This window comes from Apodemus sylvaticus, chromosome 12 (assembly GCF_947179515.1).
Source record: "Apodemus sylvaticus chromosome 12, mApoSyl1.1, whole genome shotgun sequence".
NCBI lineage: Eukaryota > Metazoa > Chordata > Mammalia > Rodentia > Muridae > Apodemus > Apodemus sylvaticus.
In genome coordinates, this window is record NC_067483.1 from 92,919,442 (window position 1) to 92,941,543 (window position 22,102).

Genomic DNA, 22,102 nt, shown 5'->3' on the forward strand with positions numbered 1-22,102 from the left:
GTGTGGGGATGGCAAGAATAAATTCAATCCAAATTATTATTATTATTATTTTTTAGACTGCATGTTTTGTTAATGGATCCCAGTCTCAAGCTAATCCTCTAGATCACTTGAGAGTAAATGCCTGCAGCACTGTGCTTTGCTGGTGGCTTTCTTTTGAGGAAGGTGTTGAATGTGTTTCCAAGCTCTAAACCCATGCGTTTTCTCCATGCGGGCGGTTAAATCTTGTGGGGAGATATAAATAGAGGTTACTGTGCTTTGCCTTCAGACCCTTCATAAAATGAGTGAGGCACAGGGCGTCCCCATCCCCACCCCACTTGTCTTAGCGTTTTACTGCTATGAACAGACACCATGACCAACGTGACTCATAGACAACCTTAGCTATCTCTGGAACTCAGCTTCTTTGTGCTCTCAGAAAACACTTCCCAGATTTCCCCTCAGTGATGCTGCTCTCTTTTTAATAACCGCTAATTTCTTAGCTCCAGCCAACCAGTGTCATTGTCCCAGTAGTCCCTTTTGTTCTTGACTCTAAAGCCAGAGCCACATGGGGGAAATGGCCGAGTTCTGCTGCTTGTGGGGCTGGAACACGGCTCCCTTGTTCTGTTACATTACCACCAGCTTTCTGTTTTCCAACTCCTTCACTGCCTAAGCTTGGCTGTCCTGGAACTTGCTCTGTAGACTGAGTGAACTCAGAGATCTGCTTGGCTTTGCTTGCTGGGATTAAAGGCATGTACTACCATGCCTGGACCTAAACTTAGCTGGGTGGGTTCTTGCCCCAAGGTCACCACATAATAAAATTCTTCTTCTCTGAAATCTCTAGAGCCAGACTTCCACAGTTCAAATCACCCTCAGCAACAAAGTCTTCCGTATCCCTACTAGGATAGCCGATTAAGCCCACTTAAAGCATCCATGGATTTCCAAATCCAAAGTCCCCAAATCCACATTCTTCCAAACCAAAGCGTGGTCAGGCCTATCGCATCCATACCCAAGTCAATGGTACCAACTTCTGTTTCTGAAGGAGCTGCAGTGTAGACTGTCTTGAGTCTACACTGTTCCCTTTCAGTGACTGTCACTTGGAATTGGGCCTATTTGGGAAAAAAAAAAACGATTTGGGTCAGTTGAACTGAGTACAGGGTCACCTATGGGGCAGTAGAAATTCTTTCCGACAGAGTAGGAAAGGAGACCAAACCTGGCTTCTTCATGGCCAAGGGACACAAAGAATCCCAGCCTTGGGGTGCTGTACCTGTGCTCCACACTAATGCTGACAGCAGCGTGGCAGCGGTGTGACAGCCATGCATATGCACCCTGGGCTGCCTGCCTTCCTCTCCTCTGTAGACAGCTCCACTCAGAGACCCCCAAAAGGGAGATAGTGATAATGTGCTATAAGCGACTAATGTGAGCAAGAGAGGATAAAAGGCTTTTGACTGTGGGTTCGGGGATAGGGGTTAAAGTGAGGAATGAGATACTATTCAACCAATGGAAAAGCAGGCACCACCTTTAAGGGCACTAGACTCCACCAGCTCATATGGAATCTGCCCTGCAACTCGAATCTGGGCACGTAGGCAGCGGTGCGCACACCCACTACAGCCCAGGTCCTTATCAGCGGCATACACAGATCTGTAGTAGCCCTGGGGTGGGGTTGGGGGTGGGGTGGAGTTGTAGGAGCGGGACCATCCAGTGCATCTCTCTTTCTCCAAGAGGGTGGAGGAGGTGGGGACTTAAGAAGATTGACATTCCGGTGCGCCCCTCCTCCCAGCAGCTCCAGTCTTCAGCCCAGACCTAGAAGGAGACACAGGCTGGTGGCTACCAGCCAAATCAAGCTTGGGCGGCGAGGGAGGAGGGGCAGGGGACCCAGGAGGTGGCCTTTGCGACTCTGGGGCCACTCCTGCAGACTCTGGTCCCGCGAGCGCAAGCTGGAGGCATAAAAGGCCTCGGTGGGTAGGGGCGGGCCTGCGGTGGGAGGTGGGCTCCAGAACCCCCCAACCTGTTGCGGGCCGCGGCGGGCTGTAGAGATGGGCCGTTACTCCGGCAAGACGTGCAGGCTGCTGTTCATGCTGGTGCTCACCGCGGCCTTCTTCGTGGCTGAGCTGGTGTCGGGTTACCTGGGCAACTCCATCGCGCTGCTCTCAGACTCGTTCAACATGCTGTCCGACCTGATCTCGCTGTGCGTGGGCTTGGGCTCCGGCTACATCGCGCGGCGCGGTTCCCGCGGCTCCGGCGCGACCTACGGCTACGTGCGAGCCGAGGTGGTGGGCGCGCTCAGCAACGCGGTCTTCCTCACCGCTCTCTGCTTCACCATCTTCGTGGAGGCCGTGTTGCGCCTCGCGCGGCCCGAGCGCATCGACGACCCGGAGCTGGTGCTCATCGTGGGCGCCTTAGGGCTGGCCGTCAACGTGGTGGGGCTGCTCATCTTCCAGGACTGCGGCGCCTGCTTCTCCCGCTGCACGCGGCAGCGCCAGACCCGCCCTTCGCAGCCGCCTCTCCAGGGGGATCCTTGTGGCGCTTTGGGGTGTCCACAAGATGCTGCGACAGCCACAGCTCCCGGCTCGGGCACAGCAGTGACTCTCCGGGGGGCCTCGGCCGGAAGAAAGCAGCAGGAGGGCGCGACCGTGTTCTCGAATGTAGCAGGTGCCTTTCGGTTGCATCCTTCCGGACTGGGACCACTTTGTTCTTCCTCAATTCTCCTCCCTCCTCTCTCCTCCCTCCTCCCTCCTCCTGGCATCTGGATCCCTTTATTCATCCTCTGCCTCGTTTTTGGCCTGCTTTCCTGACTGATTTATCAAAAAGCCCCTTTTCAGCCTGTTCTGCTTCTCTTCTAACTTAATTCTCCATCTTTTCCTCCTTCCTCATTCTCCTTCCTTGCCTGCCTTCTCTCTCTCCCTCCCTTCCCCTCTCCATTTCCCTTCCCTCTTTTCCTCCGTGACCCTGCAGTCCTTATCCTCCCCTCTCCTGTGGCAGTATTGATCTTGGAAATCAATTCTTAACTATTGGGCAACAGAGCATTTCCTATCCTACCCCTTCTCTGGTGCTATCTGGATGTGTTTCCTCCCCTGACAGATATTGTGTGTGTGTCAGGGCTGTCCCCTGACCCTTGGGTATTGAGGATCTGGAAGATATTTGTAGGCTTATCCTTGTCCCGTTTTAAATTTGAAAGCTGTGTGTATAAAGTCCAAGGGTGCACCTCGGGCTTCCTTTGGGTTAAAAGGTACCTATTGGGCTGAGTGTAGGAGAGGCGGGGACTCCTGTATACTAAGAGGAATTGAAAATAACAAAACCGCATTTTGAGTTCATTGGTTTTTTTTGTTTGTAGAACTCATACACAACACAAGGTTTCTTCTTTGAATGCAGGTGATTCCCTGAACACCCAGAATGAACCAGAAGAGATGACGAAAAAAGAGAAGAAGTCTGAAGCATTGAATATCAGAGGTAGGCTTGTCTGTGGGCTAGCCTTGTCTCCTTTCCCTGACTCACAGGTCTGTGCCTGAGTACTTCTGCTTTTAGGAGAGCAACAGTGTGCTGGGAAGTGGGTCAGTTACCTGCAGACTATGACCCTCTTGCCTAATCATTGCATTGATTCTGAGGGAGAAGCTGGTTGCTAATGATTTATCTTTGCTCTAATTAAGCCACACTACAGCTGCCTGTTCCTGGGCTGAACAGATCAACACCATGTTCTCTGAGTTACACACGTGTCATTTTCTCCTGAGCTTCACATTTCAGTGCCATAATCCCTTGATTGCTACATGTGTATCATATCCCACTGATCCCTAGATGTCCCTGTCATGTTCTAAATTCCACTACATGTTGCATTCCACTGAGTACCAAATAATAATGCCATGTTCTCCTGACCTCCACATGTGCCATGTTCTCATCTCCACATATGTATCATGTTCCCCAGAACCCCACATATCACTGCCATGTTTTCCTGACTCCTACATGTGTGTCACGTTATTCTCTTATCCACAGATGTGTCATGTCCTCCTGAAGGCCACATATCAGTGTCATATTCTCCTGGCCACCACATTATTAGTGAAATGTTTTCTTGAGCTACACATATGAATGCCATGTTCTCCCGATCCCTACATATCAGTACCATGTTCCCCTGACCTCCACATATGTGTCATATTCTCCTCAATTCACTTATGTATCAGGTTCTCATGAACTCTACATATCAGTGCTAGGTTTGTCTGTCTCCACACCTTAGTGTCATGTTCTTCTGACATATATGTGTCATGTTATCTTCATATTCACACATGTATCTATCATGTTCTTCTGAATCCCACACATGTGTATCATGTTCTCATGATCTCCACATATATGTGTCATGTTATCCTCATATTCATATGTATTATGTTCTCCTGACTCCCATACATCTGTGTCATGTTCTCCTGATCTCCACATATATATGTCATGCTATCCTCATATTCACACATGTATATATCATGTTCTCCTGACTCCCACACATCTGTGTCGTGTTCTCATGAATTCTCCAACTCAGTGCCAGCTTGATCTGATCTCCATTTAGTAGTGTCCGGTACTGCTACTCTTAGCTGTCTACTTTCTTGAATATTACTAACATACAATGTATCTATTTTATGAAAATTTTGTGTGTGTGTATGCATGTGTGTGTGTGTGTGTATGTGTGTGTTGGGGGATAAACAATGAACAGTGTCTTGCTCTTTATGTATTCTGGTCTTGAATTTGTAGCTTTCTCTTCTGAGCCTCCCAGGGGCTGGGGTTACAGGTGTGGGCCACTCTGCCCAGATAATCCCTAATCTTGACTTTGAGAGGTTTGACAAAGATGAAGTGAACTTTTACCTTTGTATGATTTAGGAGAATTCTTGGATAAGACTTAGATCCAAGCAATATAACATACAGCTAATCACTCACAGAGCCTGCTACCTGCCTGCTCACCTTTTCCCCCCTCTCTTTCCCTCCCTCTCTCCCTCCCTCCCTCCCTCTTTCCCTTCCTTCCTCCCTTTCTCCTTCCTTCCCTCTCTCCTCTCTACTATATAGTACAAGTCTGTACTATATTTTAGTGTACACCATGGGAAACAGAAGTTGTGATGACCGTTATTCTGTGGGATTCTTAGGGATCACGTTTGGGAAGCCTGAGGTGGGAGCAGGAGCTTCTGTAGGGCAGGATGCAATGGCACTCTGTTCAGACCTAGCATCCATCCTCCTCTAACACTGGGCTGTTGTACCCAAGAGGCTCGCACTATGTAGCCCAGGTTAGCCTGTAGCTAGCCGAGGCCCTTAGACTCCCAAGTGTGGGGATTATAGGCCCAAGCCACTGCTCTGGCTTTCCCTCTAGCCGGGTCTTTGAGCCTCCATGGCCTGCCTCTAGAACGTGCAGCTGCTGGAGGTGGAGATGGAGTGGGTGTGCTTGAGTGTGACTTAATCCCACCATGAGCTCTGGAGATTCCTGCTTCCTGACCAGAGTCCCCATCAAAGGCTCGCCCTCAGCCAGGCTTTCTGGCTTTCTGTGGCATTGTTGATTGCTTTTGCTCTTCGAATTTCTAAGCCCACGTAACAGAAACCCAACACTCCATTATTGTATTTTGTTTAAGACTAGGTCTTATTATTATGAAACCCTGGATGGCCTATAACTCACAGAGCTCTCTCTGCCTCTGCCTCCAAATTGCTGGAATTGAAGGCATGCTCCATTGTACACTACTTTGGGGTCAAATACCCTGTGCCCAGCACCAGAGTTTGGCTTGACACGCCGTCTGCCTCCAACACTGTCCTGCTGGGATGCCACCCACTACTTCTTCCCTGGGTGGCTTTTTGGGTACTCAGACTTTATGGTTTCATAGTTTTTAAAATTTTTGCTTGTTTGTGTTTCTGGGTATTTTGTTTTGTTCTGTTCTGTTTTCCTGAGACAGTATCCAGCCAAAGGAGGCCTAGAAGTCTCTATCCCAGGCTGGCCTGAAAATCTCCATGTGACCCAGTCTAACCCTGAGTTTTCTATTCACTCAGCCTTCTGAGTAGTTGGATTGTAGGTGGCTACCACCATGGCCAGTCATAGGAAATCATTTTAAAAACATATTTACTTATTGCATGTGCATGTGTGCATGTATAAAATCAGAGGGCAGCTTGCAGGAGTCAGGTCTTTACTTCTTTCTACCACAGGAGATTTGGGGATCAATCTCCAGTCATCAGGCTAGGCAGTTATGGGCCTTTGCTTCTGAACCATCACCAAAGGCTGTTGACAGGCATCCTTAACGTAAACCTGATGACTTTAGCCTCTTGACTGGTGTGATTTTATGAGGTGTGCTGGGTCAGATCAAGACAGGACCCACATGAGTGTGAGACAGTTTCTAAGAAGTGTTGTTGTTGCTGCTGCTGCAGATTCTGTTGCTGTTGTTGATTCTGTTGCTTCTGTTGCTGTTGTTGTTACTGATGATGCAGTTAGTGATGCTGTGTTGCTGTTACTGAGGCTGATGTTACTGTTACTGAGGCTGATGTTACTGTTGCTGAGGCTGCTGTTACTGTTGCTGCTGCTGCTGCTGCTGCTGCACTGCTCTGGTTCTAAGGAGCAAGATTCTGGTATTCCTTTCTGAAATGCAAATACCTTGTGTCTACATTTTTAATACTTCTGACCAGATTTCACTGAATTTACTAAATTCTAATGTAATGTACACCTATAGCCCAGCACCCAGATCTTTGCAATTTTCTGCAGTTAATTGACTCAGACCTTTAGGACCTACAGTGTTAATCCTTTCATGTAGATTTTTAATTTTATAGGATTGTGGCAAATGGTTTTTTCTGCAGAGGAGACTTCACCATTATCCCTGCTCTTCAGGCCTTCTGATATTGTCTCAGAAATAATGGCAGGCCATTGAGAAATAGATATGGAAAAGGGAAAGGGGGAGTGGAGAACCGGAAGAACCACATCCTGTCTGACGCTGTGGCAGCGGCAGAATGCTTGCTTGGCATGCGTGAGATGCTGGGCTCCTCCCCTGGTACTGCAACCCTAAAAATAGCAATAAAAGATGAAGGGGGCTCCATTATGCTGAGCCAATCAGGAACTCTGAAGGGGAGACCCACCCCACACCTGACTCATGAAGTATAATAAAGACACAAACTTTGAAGCCAGGTGTGGTGGTGCACTGTCTGAACCCCCAGCACAGCTGAAGCTGCAAGATTTGGAGTTTGAAGCCAGCCTAGACTATATACACACAAAATGAAGCAAAAGTTTAAAATAATGTAATGTACAGATGCTAGTCTGAAAGAGTAACGTGTCATTTGCTCAGCTCTGTTTCCCATGATGCCCTTTGATGGTGATAGTGATGCATCAGTGTCAGACGGTGACATGGCAGGTGACAACCAGCCCCGGTCTTTCTAGACCATTCCTCTTCCTGGGCTCTCTAGGTCCTGGGTTGCTGACCTGGGGTTTTGTTTAAGTTTTTTCCTTTCCTTCTTTTCAGTTAAAAAATTGGAAGTAAAATATAATTATTGATACAGTTTACATTACATTTTGGTTTAATATGTGTCTGTGTCTGTGTGTGTGTGTGTGCTAGCAGGTGTGTGTGTGTGTGTGTATGCATGGGTATGCATGTGGAAGGTAGAGGAGAGAGGCCACATAGCAGGAGGCAGTTATTTTCCTGTATCATGTGGGCTCTGAGAATCCACCTGGGTTTGACGATAGGTGCTCCCATTTGAGCCACCAAATTGCTGTCATCTGAGATTTTGTTTTCTGAGCAGTTGCTATTGTTATTTTGTCTGTTTTAAGATGGTCTCACCATGTCCTCGCGTCTCAGCCTCTCAAATGCTGAGGTTATAGGTATACATCACATACATCCTGGGCTTGTGTTTAAAAATTCTGACCTACTCAGTTTTCTAACAGAAAGCAGCAGAGAACATTTATGACCTTGGAAGTCCGGATCCCCAGTCCTTGTGTGGCTCTGACACTCAGCTCTGAGGTTGACTGTCTGTCTTTCTTCCCGGCAGGTGTTCTTTTGCATGTGATGGGAGATGCCTTGGGGTCCGTGGTTGTGGTCATCACGGCCATCATATTCTATGTTCGGCCCCTGAGAAGTGAAGACCCGTGTAACTGGCAATGCTACATTGACCCCAGTTTGACTGTTGTCATGGTCGTCATTATCTTATCGTCAGCTTTCCCACTGATCAAGGAGACCGCTGTCATCCTGCTGCAGATGGTCCCGAAGGGAGTTAACATGGAAGACCTGAGTAAGTGGCCCGAGTATGGACAAGGACTACTGATGCTTGTACATTGCTCAGAGGGTTGGGATCACAGAGCGTCATTTGAGTGGGTGTTCCCCTGAGCACCCTAGAGTACCACGAGATGCAGGCAAGCTTCTAGCATGATAATTCCCAGCTCCAAGACCCAAGGTCCTTTATGGGTCAGTTCTCTAACTCATTTGAATAACTTTGAGAGTGTGAAGCTTGGGCAAAACCCACTTTGGGGCTGTGTGACCTCACGACAAAGATGTGTTTTAGTTTTCCTGAGGCCGCTCTGCGAGACCTTGAATTCTAAAATCCCTTTTCCTCCCTATAAAGATAAGTCACTCATTTGCGGTCTAGGTCTAGATAATGCCTTCTAGTTAGTTGAAATTCATGAGCCAGAAAGTTACTAGGTAACTGTAGAAAGGCAGGGTTAAATGGCTCCTGCCCTATCTGGAGAGACTCCTTCTAGTTTGCTTTGCTCATAGGAAGGCTCAATTCTCACCTTAGTTCTGTGCCTTAGAGGCTAAGCATCTTAGAGACTTTGAATAGATCCCTAGAAGTAGCGTTTCTGGTAAGTGCTTTTGATCCACGTTGCTAAATTAGCCCGTCATGTCTGTGTCTTTCATCCATCTTTTTATCTATTGATTTATAAATCATCCATCTATTTCCCTATCATCTATTGATCATCTCTCTCTCTCCCCCTCCCTCTCTCTCCCCCTCTCCCTCTCCCTTCATCCCCCACCCTCTGAGATTGGCTCTCCCCATCTTGTCCTGACTGGCATGAACCTCTCTAAGTAGAGCAGGCCGGTCTGGAACTGACTGTCCATCTGTAGTCTATGCTTATTTAGAAGTTTCTTGAACTGGTCTTGAACTTGTAATCTTTTTTCCTCAGGCTATTGAGTTACTTGTTTTAGGCTAACACCATGTAGGCTAGGAAATCAGAGGGAAGGCTAGTTATGGGAATATGGAGTCTTGAGGAACAGCTCTTCTTCCTGTTGGCCTTGGTAAACACTCAGCCTTGGGGGACATGACTAGACACAGGGTCTCTCCCTCCCCCCTTGCTGCTTAGTTCCAAGTTTCTATTCCAGCACTCACTATTGGCTGTTGTTTATTCCTGTCTGTTGTAGTGAACCAGCTGTCTACCGTGCCTGGGATTAGCAGTGTGCATGAAGTACACATCTGGGAACTGATAAGTGGGAAGATCATTGCCACCTTGCACATCAAGCATCAGAAGGGCACAGACTATCAGGATGCCAGTAGAAAAATCCGAGAGATCTTCCACCGTGCTGGAATCCACAACGTGACCATTCAGTTCGAAACGTTGGACTTGAAGGAAACCCTGGAGCAGAAGGACTTCTTGCTGACCTGCAGTGCCCCCTGCATCTCCCAGAGTTGTGCTAAGAAGCTGTGCTGTCCCCCGGGGACATTGCCTCTGGCTCTCGTCAATGGTTGTGCAGAGCACAACGGTGGGCCCCCTCTGGAGTCTTACCGAAGCATAGAAGCTCCAGAAGTGGCCATTGATATGACTTTGGATGGCTGTCCAAGGGAGCAGGGACAGACTCTCAGCAAGACTCAAGAGAGACAGCACTATGAAAACAGTACTCATTTTTAGTGGGTTCCCACACAAATCAAACTGTCTGAACAGACACTTTGGTGTCACCAGCTCTGCTTGTGGGAAGAGCTTTGCGGGTATATCCTGTCAGTAGGGGTCAGCCGTTTGAGATGTTAGCGGAACAAGCTGCTGATTTTCATGTGGTGGATGAACCCCTTCCCGGTACCTTGGGTATCTCATGGTTCTCTGTGACAGTCTTTGTATGGACATGAATTTCCTAAAGCAGACTGCCCTAGTGAATGTATCAGGAGTGTTGAAGGACTCAGTAACTATGACATGGGATTCGAAGTCGGTCTTGTCTGCCTTGTGGTGCTGGGGAATTGCATACAGGGCTTGTGCATGCTAAGAAACTGCTCTGTTACCGAGATGAGCCCTGTAGCCTTTGCTTTTAAACCCATCAGAACTTCTAGCTGACTCACAAGTGAGCTCAAAGCTTAAGTGGGTAGAAAAGAAGCTAAGCACCTTAATTATGTTTTCCTCTCTTCCCCTCAAAGATCATCAAAGATGGACGCCAGCCATTTATGGCACTGTAGAAGTATATGTTCTTAAGTCCATTCTTGGACCATGAGAAGTAGACACCTAATAAATGCAAAATGCATAGTTATTAAGACGGAAATACAGACTGTCTCTTAAGGCAGGAAGTACTCTCAAAACGTTAGATGGTGTAGGCTTGGCTGGGGTGGAGGGAAAGGTGGGCTCTGGACTGTCTCTTTGTTTTGTGAGGTGGCTAATCTTTTACTTCCTGCTGGAACTAAACTGTAGCTGTGGCGTGTTCCCTCTCCTTTTCTTATTCACCTTTTTATCATCTCTGCAAGTTTCCAGGTGGGACTGTTGCCACATCTAGTTCTGATCATGATTTTCTTGTCGAGAATTCCTCACAGCCTTCTTTGATGATCACATTGATCTATGTAGCATTGACCAGGGGGAGATGAATCTTCTGGGCACAGGAGAATACTCTTTCTTGTTAAACAAACAAGCTAGCCTGCCTTTGCTTTAATTGGGCATATTTTAAAGCATTTATTGCAGTTGCCAACTAGTAACTGGGTGGAAGAGTTGATATCCAAGTGAGAAGTGAAATATGATTTGGTTGCTGACTTTAATGTGTCTGGAGGCTCTTAGAGTTTTATGTCTGTGACCCATTTATGAAGTTCAAATGAATTAAGATCTGATTCAGGCACATAACTGAACTGTATTGGTAGAAGAAAGTGCAGAAATGTCTGTCACGTGTTTTTATACCTTGTTTGGGCATCCATGTTTAAATCAAATCCTCAGAGGTATGACATGGGGGTGCCTGACAGAGCCAGCATCTTGCTAGACAAGTTTCAAGGCACACTGAAAGTGGTCTTGCCCTAGACTTCGATTGTACTGAGAAACTACACAGGATTCATCAGAAGTGGTGGATGGTCACAGAAAAGGCAGCCACATTTGTCAATGCAAGCATCGTTTTTAAAGAAAATGCCTTTATTGGGCGTGGTGTCACATGCCCATAGTCTCAGCTGCACAGCAGGCTGAGAGAGAAGAGTCACCAGGGCCTAGGAGTTCAAAACTAGCCCAGGAAAAATAGTGAGATTCAGGGTGTGTTTTGTTTTGCTTTGTTAATATTAGTCTTAAATTTGGAGGCTGATGGGCAGCTGTGATTGGGAATATTGGAAAATCTTTGTTCCTTAGAAGTTGGTTAGATCTAAACCAACCATCCATAAGTGAAAAGAAGAATATCCAAAAGCCTCTCTAATTCACAGAAATTTATTGTATTGGATTATGTTTGCACTTTATAAACTGGGGGAGGAACAAAGACCCAGTTCCTACTTTGGGCATGAAGTAGACTCCCGGAGACCAGAGGATTCCCCAGGAGGCCCAACATGGCGATGTGTGTGCACTCTGCCACACCAACCCTGTTTCATGCCTTAGTTGAAGCCAAAGTAGAAATTTGTCTGTAATGTTCAAATCTCAATTCAAATTACTGTGCCTTATTCTTAAAGAAAAAAATTATAATTTTACAGTTTTCTCCTACTAGCTAAAGAAATGTATTTTAGTTTGCATGTAAGTAACATTCAGAAACCTTAGAAAACCATCTTAATTGACACTTGCATAGCAAATTATAGACAGGGGACAGAATGAAATCTGGCTTTTTTGCAGTGTGCATTTACTAATGTACAGACAAGTTGAAAGGGAGAGATGCTTTTGCTACAGGGTTGGTTTTGATACCTCCAGCACTGGCTGTCTAATGTTTTTGTTTGGGCTTTCCTGGATCATTGCTTGTCTTGTTTTTTTCTCTCTTTTTTTATTTCTCTGAAGGAAGAGCATGATGTTTTCTCCTCCCTGAATCAGCTGTGCACCCGGTGGACAAGACAACATAGTATCTTTGATCCCGGGTAGACACTGACCCTCAGTTCATGTCCTTATGCTTAGGTTCATTCTAGAGCCCCTCCTGCCTTCCTCCTTCCTGCTTACCTTCCTGATTGCCCCGGAAGGGCTGGTGCTCAAGCCCAGGGCCTTCAAGACTGTGAGGCATATGTTCTTCTGGTGAGGTACAATCCCCAACCCCAAAGACTATTTTTTTTTTTGTAGCATGCATCACACCCTCTATGGGACAGGCCAGTATTGGGTGTCCTGCGTGATGACTTGGTCTCCACCCTGCTAGGGTTTTTCATGCCTTCCCGTATTTGTTTCTTTGTGGAACACAGCACTTCCTTCTAGAGTATCAGCACCAGTTATTGGAAAGGATTACTTCCCTTCCCTTCCCTCATGTCTTCTAGTCTTAGTTTTGAAACTTGGGGTATTTCTTGACATTTGGTTATTGTGAACACAGACAGGGATACCAATCTCCTTTGAACCATTGTATACACACACACACACACACACACACACACACACACAGAGTAAATGGAATGGGTGTTAGTCAGGGAGTTTCCAGCTTGACATGTTGGCATTCTAAACTGGGTATGTCTAGGTTATATTATGTATTATTTAGTAGCATTATTGGCTTCTAATCACAAATCATCTCCCCAAACTACGACAACCAAAAGTTCCTCTAGACATTGTCATGTATTCCCTGGGGGGATGTTTGGTACCCCTTTCTACTTCTAAACCATTAGCTATAACCATGTTTAAACATTATTGATAGACACCCCCCTCCCTCACCCCGCAAGTGTCCTCTATTCTGCAGGATTCATATCCTTCCTCTCCCAGACTGACCTCCTGCATTTAAGGTTTATAGGCATCTGCCTCCACACTTAGATCAGGATTTACTGTTTACAGGCAGTATTTTGAAAGGTCTTTCATTTGTTGCACTGAGGCTTAGAGCCACCCTTGCTACACGGACACGCACTTGGAGTGAAGCTCTTAGTAGCCTGAGGCAGCTGTTGACCACACAGTGGGTCCGTGAGACTAGCCTTTCTACGTGAGACTTGAGCTAGGTTATGCTTTTTATATGGATTTTGAATCTGGTTAGTAATCACTGACAGTGTACCTCCCCTATGGCTCTGTCATTGCCTTATGTTCTTTCCCCTTTTGTGCTTCTGAGTTTATTTCCACTCAAGTGACCGTGAGTGGGAACAAGGTGGTCAAACCAGGAAAACAGTTAAGCAGAACCTGTATCAGATCCAAATCTTCAGTGTGTAAAATGTTCTTAGAATTTGGAAAATATGTTATTTTCTGGCATTTCCTGTCTTTCTAACTACCCTACCCTAGCTCAAGACTTTTCTTATTTACATGGGCTTTTCTTAGCTAGGTGGGACTGGCTCCTTCAGGCCAGAGACTCTGAATTGGAGTGAGCACCTTCCAGAAAGGACTGACAGTGGAGAGCCATCCCTTCCTGGAGGCTTGAAGTTATGTTACAGTATTGTGGAGTTTTGTTGCTTAAAAATCCTTCTCTTCTCAAGGGCAAGATTGCCAAAGTATAGCATCGCATTTGGGGGCCAGGGGGTTGTTAAAACTTTAGCGTTTCAATAACTTCTTGCTAATTGCGTGGGAACCCCCCACAGTGGATGTGTACACACAAACCTTCTCGGGTGAAGAGCATTCAATGGTGCTGTAAATGAAATGTTTTGAAAACTAGATGTGCCAATCAGATGTTTGTGGAAATTAAACAGACAGCTCAAAACAGATGGATTCCTGGACTCTGTCATTTGTGGCTACTTTGTTACTTAAAACCATCTGGTTCTGCCTTTCATAATCTCTGCCTCACAGGGTGATTGACATTGTAACTCTCTGCCACCTCCTGCAATATCACGGGCCTCATCTGTTAGTGACTAGTACCTGAGAAAACCAACTTCTAGACCTCGGCTCTCATCTCTGCTCAGAGTTTTGGAGGTTCTAGACCATGACCCATCAGCCCTGTTGTCTGAGAGCCTGTGCATGAGGTAGTGTATCACAGCAGGAGCCTGTGATGGAGCCAAGCAACTTCTCGCCTCATAGCTGGGAAGTGAAAAAGAAGGGGAGAGAGCCCTGCTCTCACTTTCTTCACTCTTACCCCAGAGCTGGGAGGTCTCCATGTAGGTCCCACCTCTTGATATTTCTAGCACCTTCCAGTTGGTACCAGGCTATGCATTGACATGTGGGCTTGGTGGGGGCGGGGGGGGGCATTCTCCCAAGTGGGAGACTATGTCTCAACTGAGAATTATTGAGGAACCTTGACACCGACTGATCTCTCTCTCTCTCTCTCTCTCTCTCTCTCTCTCTCTCTCTCTCTCTCTCTCTCCTCAAACAGGTACTTGAATACACAAAGGTCTGCATTCTTCTTGCCTGATATGAACCAACCCTGCACATTCCTGATACTTTGAGTTCAAGGTGACTGAGGACTGCCCTTCAGTTGCTCCCAGAGGGCAAAGTCACTCTGAAGCCACTATGCATCTCCCTCCCCACCCCATCACACACACACACACACACAAACACATACACACACTCACATACATTCACACACACACTCACACACTCACACTCACACACTCACACACGCACTCACACACACTCACACATACACACACACTGACATACACATACACTCACACACACTCACACACACTCATACACACATACTCACACACATATTCACACATACACACTCACACACACATACACACACACTGACACACACATACACTCACACACACACACACTCATACACACACACTCACACACATTCACACATACACACACACACTCACACATACACACTCACACACACTCACACACACATACACACTCACACACACACACACTCACACATTCACACACACTCACACACTCACACACACACACACTCACACACACACACACACACACACACACACACAAATTTGGCTTTCCTTTCTCAGTGCTGAGCCTCCTCTTTCCCTTCAGCTGATAAGCATCACACAGGGACACGCAAAGAGCTCCGTCAAGTGGGACGGTGACTAGTTAGGAGTGTGTTTAACGGGGAGTGGAAGGCAGGTTAGGGAGTAGAGACTGTGACCTGCTGCCTACATGCCAAAAAGACCTTTCACCTTTACAGTTACGTTTACCAGGGCTGGAGAGACAACTCAGCAGCTAAGATCACTTGCTGCTGCTCTCGAAGACATACCAGGGTTTGGTTGCCAGCACCCATGAGGAGACTCAGCACTTCCTGTAACTCCAGTTCTAGAGACCTGACACATTCCTCTGGCCTCCACATGCACTGCACAAGCATGGTGCTGTGCATACATGCAGGCAAACACACGCCCAGTAAAAATAACACCCCAGTTCCATTCCCCGTGTCGTTTGCTCTCTGCATTTCCCTTTTGTCCATCTCTTTCTTTTCTGTGTCAGCTGTTACCTTGGCTCTGCTGTGGACTACAGACTTCACCCCTAACACTCCTGCCTTAGAGTCTAATCAGATCCTGCCCTGCCCTGCTCTGTGTGTGGAAGCAGAGCCAAGCCATATCTTGTCTGGTGTGAGGCAAGAAGAGAGATCCTTCTCTTCTTCTGTTTCCTCCACAAAGTCACATGTGGCAGGGGCAGAGGAAGGATCACCAACTTAGAGCCAAAAGACTTCACACCTTGCATTGGCTCTACAAAAAGTAAATTTGCATGGGACTCAGAATCTTTTGCCGTCTTTCTAGAGAGGGAGCTGGAGCTGGGAGGCGAGGACCTTCAGAGTGGGGCCTCAGTACAGGCTGGTGAGGGTCATGATAACAAGCAAGTCTCTTATCGCTGTCAGAAAACTGGCTCGTAGCCAGTGCTATCGCAGGGTTGCGAGCTCATGACCACAGTAATAGCATCGTCGAAGTCATTCAGGAAGAAAGTGGCACCAAGTTTTTGGGAGGAGTGATACTTATTTAATAATTGTGGTGTGGCTTTTGCTTTTAGCATGGAAATTTGCACTCACTAGTATGACTTAGGCGGGGAGGCCTGACTGGCCTCTGAACTTGGCTTGTAAAAGACCATGTAGAAGAAGTAATATTGAAACAATTAACATGTACTCTTGAAGGATATGCTATGAAGTAGAGGGCGTGGGCATTCCATCCAGGTTCAAATCCCAGGGCTGGCAGGCTAGTTCTCTGAGCATCAGAAGGACATCATCAGAGAACATATAAAAGTTGCAGGCCTCACTTGTGCCTTCTGTGTAATGGAGAAAAGCATCACCCTTCCCCAGGGAGCACGTGACTGAAAAAGGCCATGGAGGGAGAACACGTTTGTGGAGCCCTGGGCTAACGTTAGTGAGCTACATTGCAGACATAATGATTCCTGTTTTAAATGCACATCTTACTGTGGCACTGCCAACGTGTTTAGCATAGACCAGTGTTCGATTAGATATTTGTCTGTTCATGTGTTTATTTATTTATCTATTTAGGAGACAAATCTCAAGTGTCTTAGGCTGACTTCAAACTCATATGGAGTCCCAAATGACCTTAAATTCCTGATCCTCCTGCCTCTGCTCACCGAGTGCTGGGATTTACAGGCATGGGCTGTGTTACACACCAGGCCTGCAATTGGAGTTTAAATTCCCTGGAGGCAGAATGTATTCAAAGACACTCAAGGGAGCCTAATGCTAAGAAATCAAAGCCCTTCCTGTGCTGAGGGCTTCCAGGAGACACCGGGGCTCAAGCTCAGCTGCCCTTCCGTTCCAGGAAGACACAGGGCACCTTGAACATTCTGTTTTCTGATGCAGAGTTACTGAGCCCAGGCTTCCAAGTCAGAGGCACCAAATACTTCATCTGAACCTGGTCAGAACTCCACTCTGACAAGTCCCTACATCCAGACACCTCGAGGAACATGCCTGGGTTAAACCAGTGGGGTTGAGAGTTCAACCCTTACTGTGTGGCAGCTTGATAAGAAGGGGTGCCCAAAGGATAAATGTCGAGGTTCAGGCTACTGCCAGGCAGTGGGAGCTAGGATTCTTGATAGCAGCTCTGGCTTGGATGCTGTCAGCAAGTGGGACCATTTGGATGGCTGGGCATCAATAAATCTGAAAAGCTCGGGGTTGGGGTGGGGTGGGGTGGCAAAGGAAAGGCTTCAGCCTCAGCTGTAGGTGGTGGCGACTCGGGTTATTCAGGATTGGGTCTGTGGTCCTGTGGTTACGTGGGCTCTGATGCTCTCTGTGTTTCCACAGGACTGTACTCTGAACTTGCTTCTTGCCTTAAGTTGTCATGGTCACTGTTCTATCTTCCGTGGTAGTTACGAATGCATGTGTTTGTCTGTCTGTATATTTTAGACACAGTCTCACTATGTGCCCCTGGCTGGCCTGGAACTCTATGCAGATCAGGCTACTGTAGGGGAGGATCTTCAGAGTCAAACTGACTTCATCTTCAGGAGTTCTGCTGGGTTAGGGTCATCATGGCTGGACCTGTGGACTGCTTGCGTCATAGAAGGAGCTCGAGAGAGGGCCTTGGAACCTGCACCTGAGTATCCGGCCACTCTGACACCCAGCTGTATGCAGTTCTACCCTAATTGCACATGCTCTCCTCGGGAGCCTTGGGGAGGGGCTAGAGACGTGGGTGGGTGCTGACTAGGGGAGGGGGCTTCTCTGCTGCTATGGGAAAGAGGGAATGCCATCACTCTGCCCAGTGAGGACTTTCAAATTCATCCTTTTCGATGGCGCCCCATGCTCCTGTAAGTAACCTCTGTAAGGAAGCCCAGTAACTACTCATTAGTCGCCTGTAGGAAGATTGGCAAAAAACACCTCAGTTTGTTCTCAGGGTCTCAGAAAGGGGGTAGACTGTTTATGCCCACTGCACGAGGACGGCTGGCCCCAAACTCTCAGAGAGGGTGGAATGTCCAGCTTACAATGATATATTTTAGTGAAGCAATTGATGGACTTTTAAATCTAGGATCAAAGACCACTTAGAAGCTTGTGACCTGGGCATGTCAGTGTCCACTATACCAGAAGAGTGAGTTGGCAGGATACTGAGTGCGATATAGCACACACCTGGCTGTGTCAGAGCTGGGTCAGTGTTGTGCGTTTGCTGAGTACTTCTGTAGGGTTCTGCCTTTAGTGGTCTGATTTTTAAGACTTACGGCAAATGCATGCTCCTGTTCTGTCTTCTATGGAACTATTAAAAAAAATTTCAAAGTCATGCACAGGAGTGGATAATTAAAAACCCAGTACTTATAAGTCTGAGACAGGAGGATGTAGAGTTTTGGGACAGCCTGGGCTACAGAGTGAGACCTTGTTTCAAACACCAAAACAAAACCTCAAAGAGGGCTTTGACCTTGTAACCTGCAGACTCCAACAGTTACTTTTTCCTTTGTTCTCACCTATCCTGGGGCCCCAGGCTTCCTTGCTGTCAGCATCCTGGCTATGTGAGATAGGGGAAGCCAGAGAAAGTCAACACTGGGCCCCTCACTGTGGAGGTGCACACAGGCACACAGCTTGTGAGAAGCCAGACTCACTCAACACTCAGGGACCCCGGTGTCCACACACTGATCATAGATAGCATGGGCGCAGACTGCATCATGCTGATATTTTGTCTTTTGACATGGTCATGCATAAGGGGGTCCCATTTACCTCCCGAGTCATGCTCCACACTCTAATGGAGAGAAGGACCAGTGAGATATCTGAGGCTCCCTCGAGTCAACAGTGTGCCGGGGACTAAGTGTGTCGGGGATTAAGCGTCCTATCTCCTCTGTGCACTGCTCTGGGCACGTGCTGCCACACCCCCATCCATTTCAAGGCAGCAAATTTGAAGCAGATGTTCCCCCCCTCCCTGTTTGGTGCTCACTTGATAAGAGCTCCTTTGTTTTGTGGAGGCCGGTGCTATTTCCTGCTGTCTTTCCGCACTTCATTCTTTTTAGTGTTCTTTTCAGAACCTTTCTTAAAACATTTTTTATGTCTTAACTAAATGTCAATAGAACAAAATAAAGCAGGCATCTGCGAAGCATTTCAGAAATTTCTAAACAGCAGAGGGAAACATCTTACCAAAATCATCATGGATGTGTTTGTTGTTTTTAAGCTTTCAAAAAAAAAAAAATTAGCAGTGCATTCTGGGTCTTTGTTGACACCTACATAATATTCCACTTTCCAGAAATATCAAATTGAGTGTCTGCCCTTCTGTTGAGGTAGTTTATCTCCTTTAGCGGTTATGTGGATTTTAAATGTCCTGGCTTACCTGTGGCTGTTGTGCATTGTGGATTTTTTTTAATGCCCACTGAAGTATTCTTTTCTTTATGCTCTTTCCTCCCTTTGTTTCTAAATTCAAGTCTGTGCTTGTATGTGAGCTCAGAAAAAGTTAATAGCAACAGTGCTCATCCTCCACTTCCCTTGTTTCCATGCCGAGGGCGCTGACTGCTCCACCTGGGCCACTGGGCTATTTTATCTCTTCAGGTAGGCAGCATGTTTTGAGCACAAATATTACATAATAATAATAACAATAACACCACCACCAACAACATTTTTATACCTTAACTAAATGGCAATAGAACAAAATAAAGCAGGCATCTTCGAAGCATTTTAGATTTTCGGGGAGGGGGCAGGAAAGGGGAAATCATTTGAAATGTAAATAAAGGATATATCTAATTAAAAAAAAAAAAGAGCCATCGATTGAGCACCTGCTTCCTCTAACATCCTCATGACCCTGACGTAAAACATTTTTTGGAATTTGCAAATGGGTCTCCTAGCTTCTACCAGCCCATCAGAGCATCTGAGGCTCATATAGGGGAGAGGTTCTTGTTCCGTTGTAACACATGTACCTGCTGAGTCTACCAGTGTGCTTGAAACCACACCGCCTTTACCACTGAGCTTGAAATCACGGCTGCCTTTACCACTGTGCTAGAAAGCACAGTTGCCTTTGCAACTTTTTTCCTCCTGTCACTCTGAGAATGGCATCAAACTGTTCCCACAATGGCCGTGGTATTTGGGGGTAACCAGTTGTCTTTGGGTGTGTGTGAGTCTTAGGGCTCTGGCCTCTGGGGAGGCAGGAAGCAGGAATTTTGACTGCGCTTACCCCAGTATGGCGCGCTGGTCGCATGTTAGGCTATGTGAAGCGGATAGACACTGCTCCAGAGGTGGTGGAGCCCAGTCTGAGGCCCTGGGGAACGCCAGAGCCGGCTTGGGGGGTCCCCAGGCCTGTGCGCATGCATAGAGGCTGGGGCCGTCAGATTCTCAGACTCCTGGACACCCCAGATGCCTCTGGATGCTGTGGAAGAGTGGAGAATGGAGTGGGGGCCCACGGGCTGGATCTTGCCTGGGGCCAAAGAGGAAAAGAGGGGAGCTCCGGCTGGGTCCTGCGGGGTGGAGACTCTTGGCTTGTCTGGCAGGCTTGGTGGAGGCCATGGTTGGGAGCGCTGAGCGGCCTTCTGTGAAAGTCTAGACACAACTCTATAGACGAAGGCCTGCTCCATTGTTCCCCATGGCGGATTCCAGTGAAGAGAGTCCATGGTTTTAAAGCATTTATTGTCATGGCGGAGAGTTGTGATGAGTGAAACTGTACCCCACTTCTCGTGTGTGTGTGTGTGTGTGTGTGTGTGTGTGTGTGCAGGGGTTAAATACCTTATACAGGGAGGAGTGTCTGGGAAGGGGAGTTTATTGGCTAAGCCCTTTAGACCTTTAGGCACCTCATTAAAATGGAGACCTGTGGTCAAGTTTTTCTACCTCTGGAGGGGCTTGGGGCGTTGCCCTTATGTGACTGATGGCCACAGAGATATGGAGAACTGCTGCTACCTTGTGTTAGTGTTAGAGGCCTGGTGTCCAGGAGCGTGGCAAAAAGCCTAACTTCCCTTGCAGGGTCACCTGCAGGGTCACTGGGGTTTCAAACCTAGCTCAATCAGAAACCAGGCTGCCTTTCACGGTCCCACATATTGCTATAATAAAAATACTGTGACCAGAAGAACCTTGAGGAGAAATGTGTTTATTCTCTCTTACCCTTCCAGATAACTCTCCATCACTGAGGGAACTCAGGGCAGAAACTTGCAGGCAGGAGCTGATGCAGAGGCCATGGAGGGTGCTGCTTATCGGCTTGTTCCTCACGCTCGCTCAGCCTGCTTTCTCTCTTTTTAAAAATTTTTTATTAGATATATTCTTTATTTACATTTTAAATGTTGTCCCCTTTCCTGGTTTCCCCCCGAAAATCCCATAACCCATCTCCTCTCCCCCGTTCCCCAATCAAGCCACTCCCGCTTCCCTGTCCTGGTGTTCCCCCACACTGTGGAACTGAGCCTTCCCAGGACCAAGGGTCTCTCCTTCTTTTGATGTCCATCAAGGCCATCCTCTGCTGCCTATGTGCCTGGAGCCATGGGTCCCTCCATGTGTACTCTTTGGTTGGTGGTTTAGTCCCTGGGAGCTCTGGGGGGTACTGGGGTAGGGCTCATATTGTTGTTTCTCCTATGGCTCTGTAAACCCCTTCATCTCCTTGGGTCCTTTCTCTAGCTCCTCCATTGGGGACCCTGTGCTCAGTTCAATGGCTGGCTGAGAGTATCCCCCTCTGTGTTTGTTGTACACTAGCAGAAACTCTCAGGTGACAACTAGCTATATCAGGCTCTGGTCAGCAAGCACTTGTGGGCATCCACAATAGTGTCTGGGTTTTGTAACTGTATATGGGATGGATCCCTAGGTGGGGCAGTCTCTGGATGGTTTTTCCTTTAGATTCTGCTCTGCACTTTGTCTCTGTATCTCCATCTGTGGGTATTTTGTTCCCACTTCTAAGAAGGACGAGAGTATCAAACATAGTTCTTCCTTCTTCTTGAGCTTCATTTGATCTGTGAATTGTGACTTGGGTATTCCAAGCTTCTGGGTTAATATCCACTTATCAGTGAATGCATACCACATGTGTTCTTTTGTGATTGGGGTACCTCAATCAGGATATTTTCCAGTTCCACCCATTTGCCTAAGAATTTCATGAATTCATTGTTTTTAAT

The 22,102-nt window shown here is 47.2% G+C and overlaps 1 protein-coding gene across 2 annotated transcripts in view; it reads left to right on the forward strand.

Moving 5' to 3' along the window:
- The window catches only part of Slc30a10 (solute carrier family 30 member 10), a 34,753-nt gene extending 20,847 nt beyond the window's left edge, over positions 1–13,906 (forward strand). Inside the window, exons 1-4 of one of the 2 annotated variants that reach the window (XM_052200547.1) lie at positions 1,683–2,625; positions 3,346–3,423; positions 7,948–8,187; positions 9,312–13,906. In XM_052200547.1, coding sequence (XP_052056507.1) covers positions 2,010–2,625; positions 3,346–3,423; positions 7,948–8,187; positions 9,312–9,796 — 1,419 coding nt within the window. In that variant the 5' untranslated portion in view covers positions 1,683–2,009 and the 3' untranslated portion in view covers positions 9,797–13,906. Of the gene's footprint in view, positions 1–1,682; positions 2,626–3,345; positions 3,424–7,947; positions 8,188–9,311 lie in introns of those variants that run through there. The other variant, XM_052200548.1, reaches the window with a different exon arrangement.
- Positions 13,907–22,102: the final 8,196 nt, after the last annotated feature.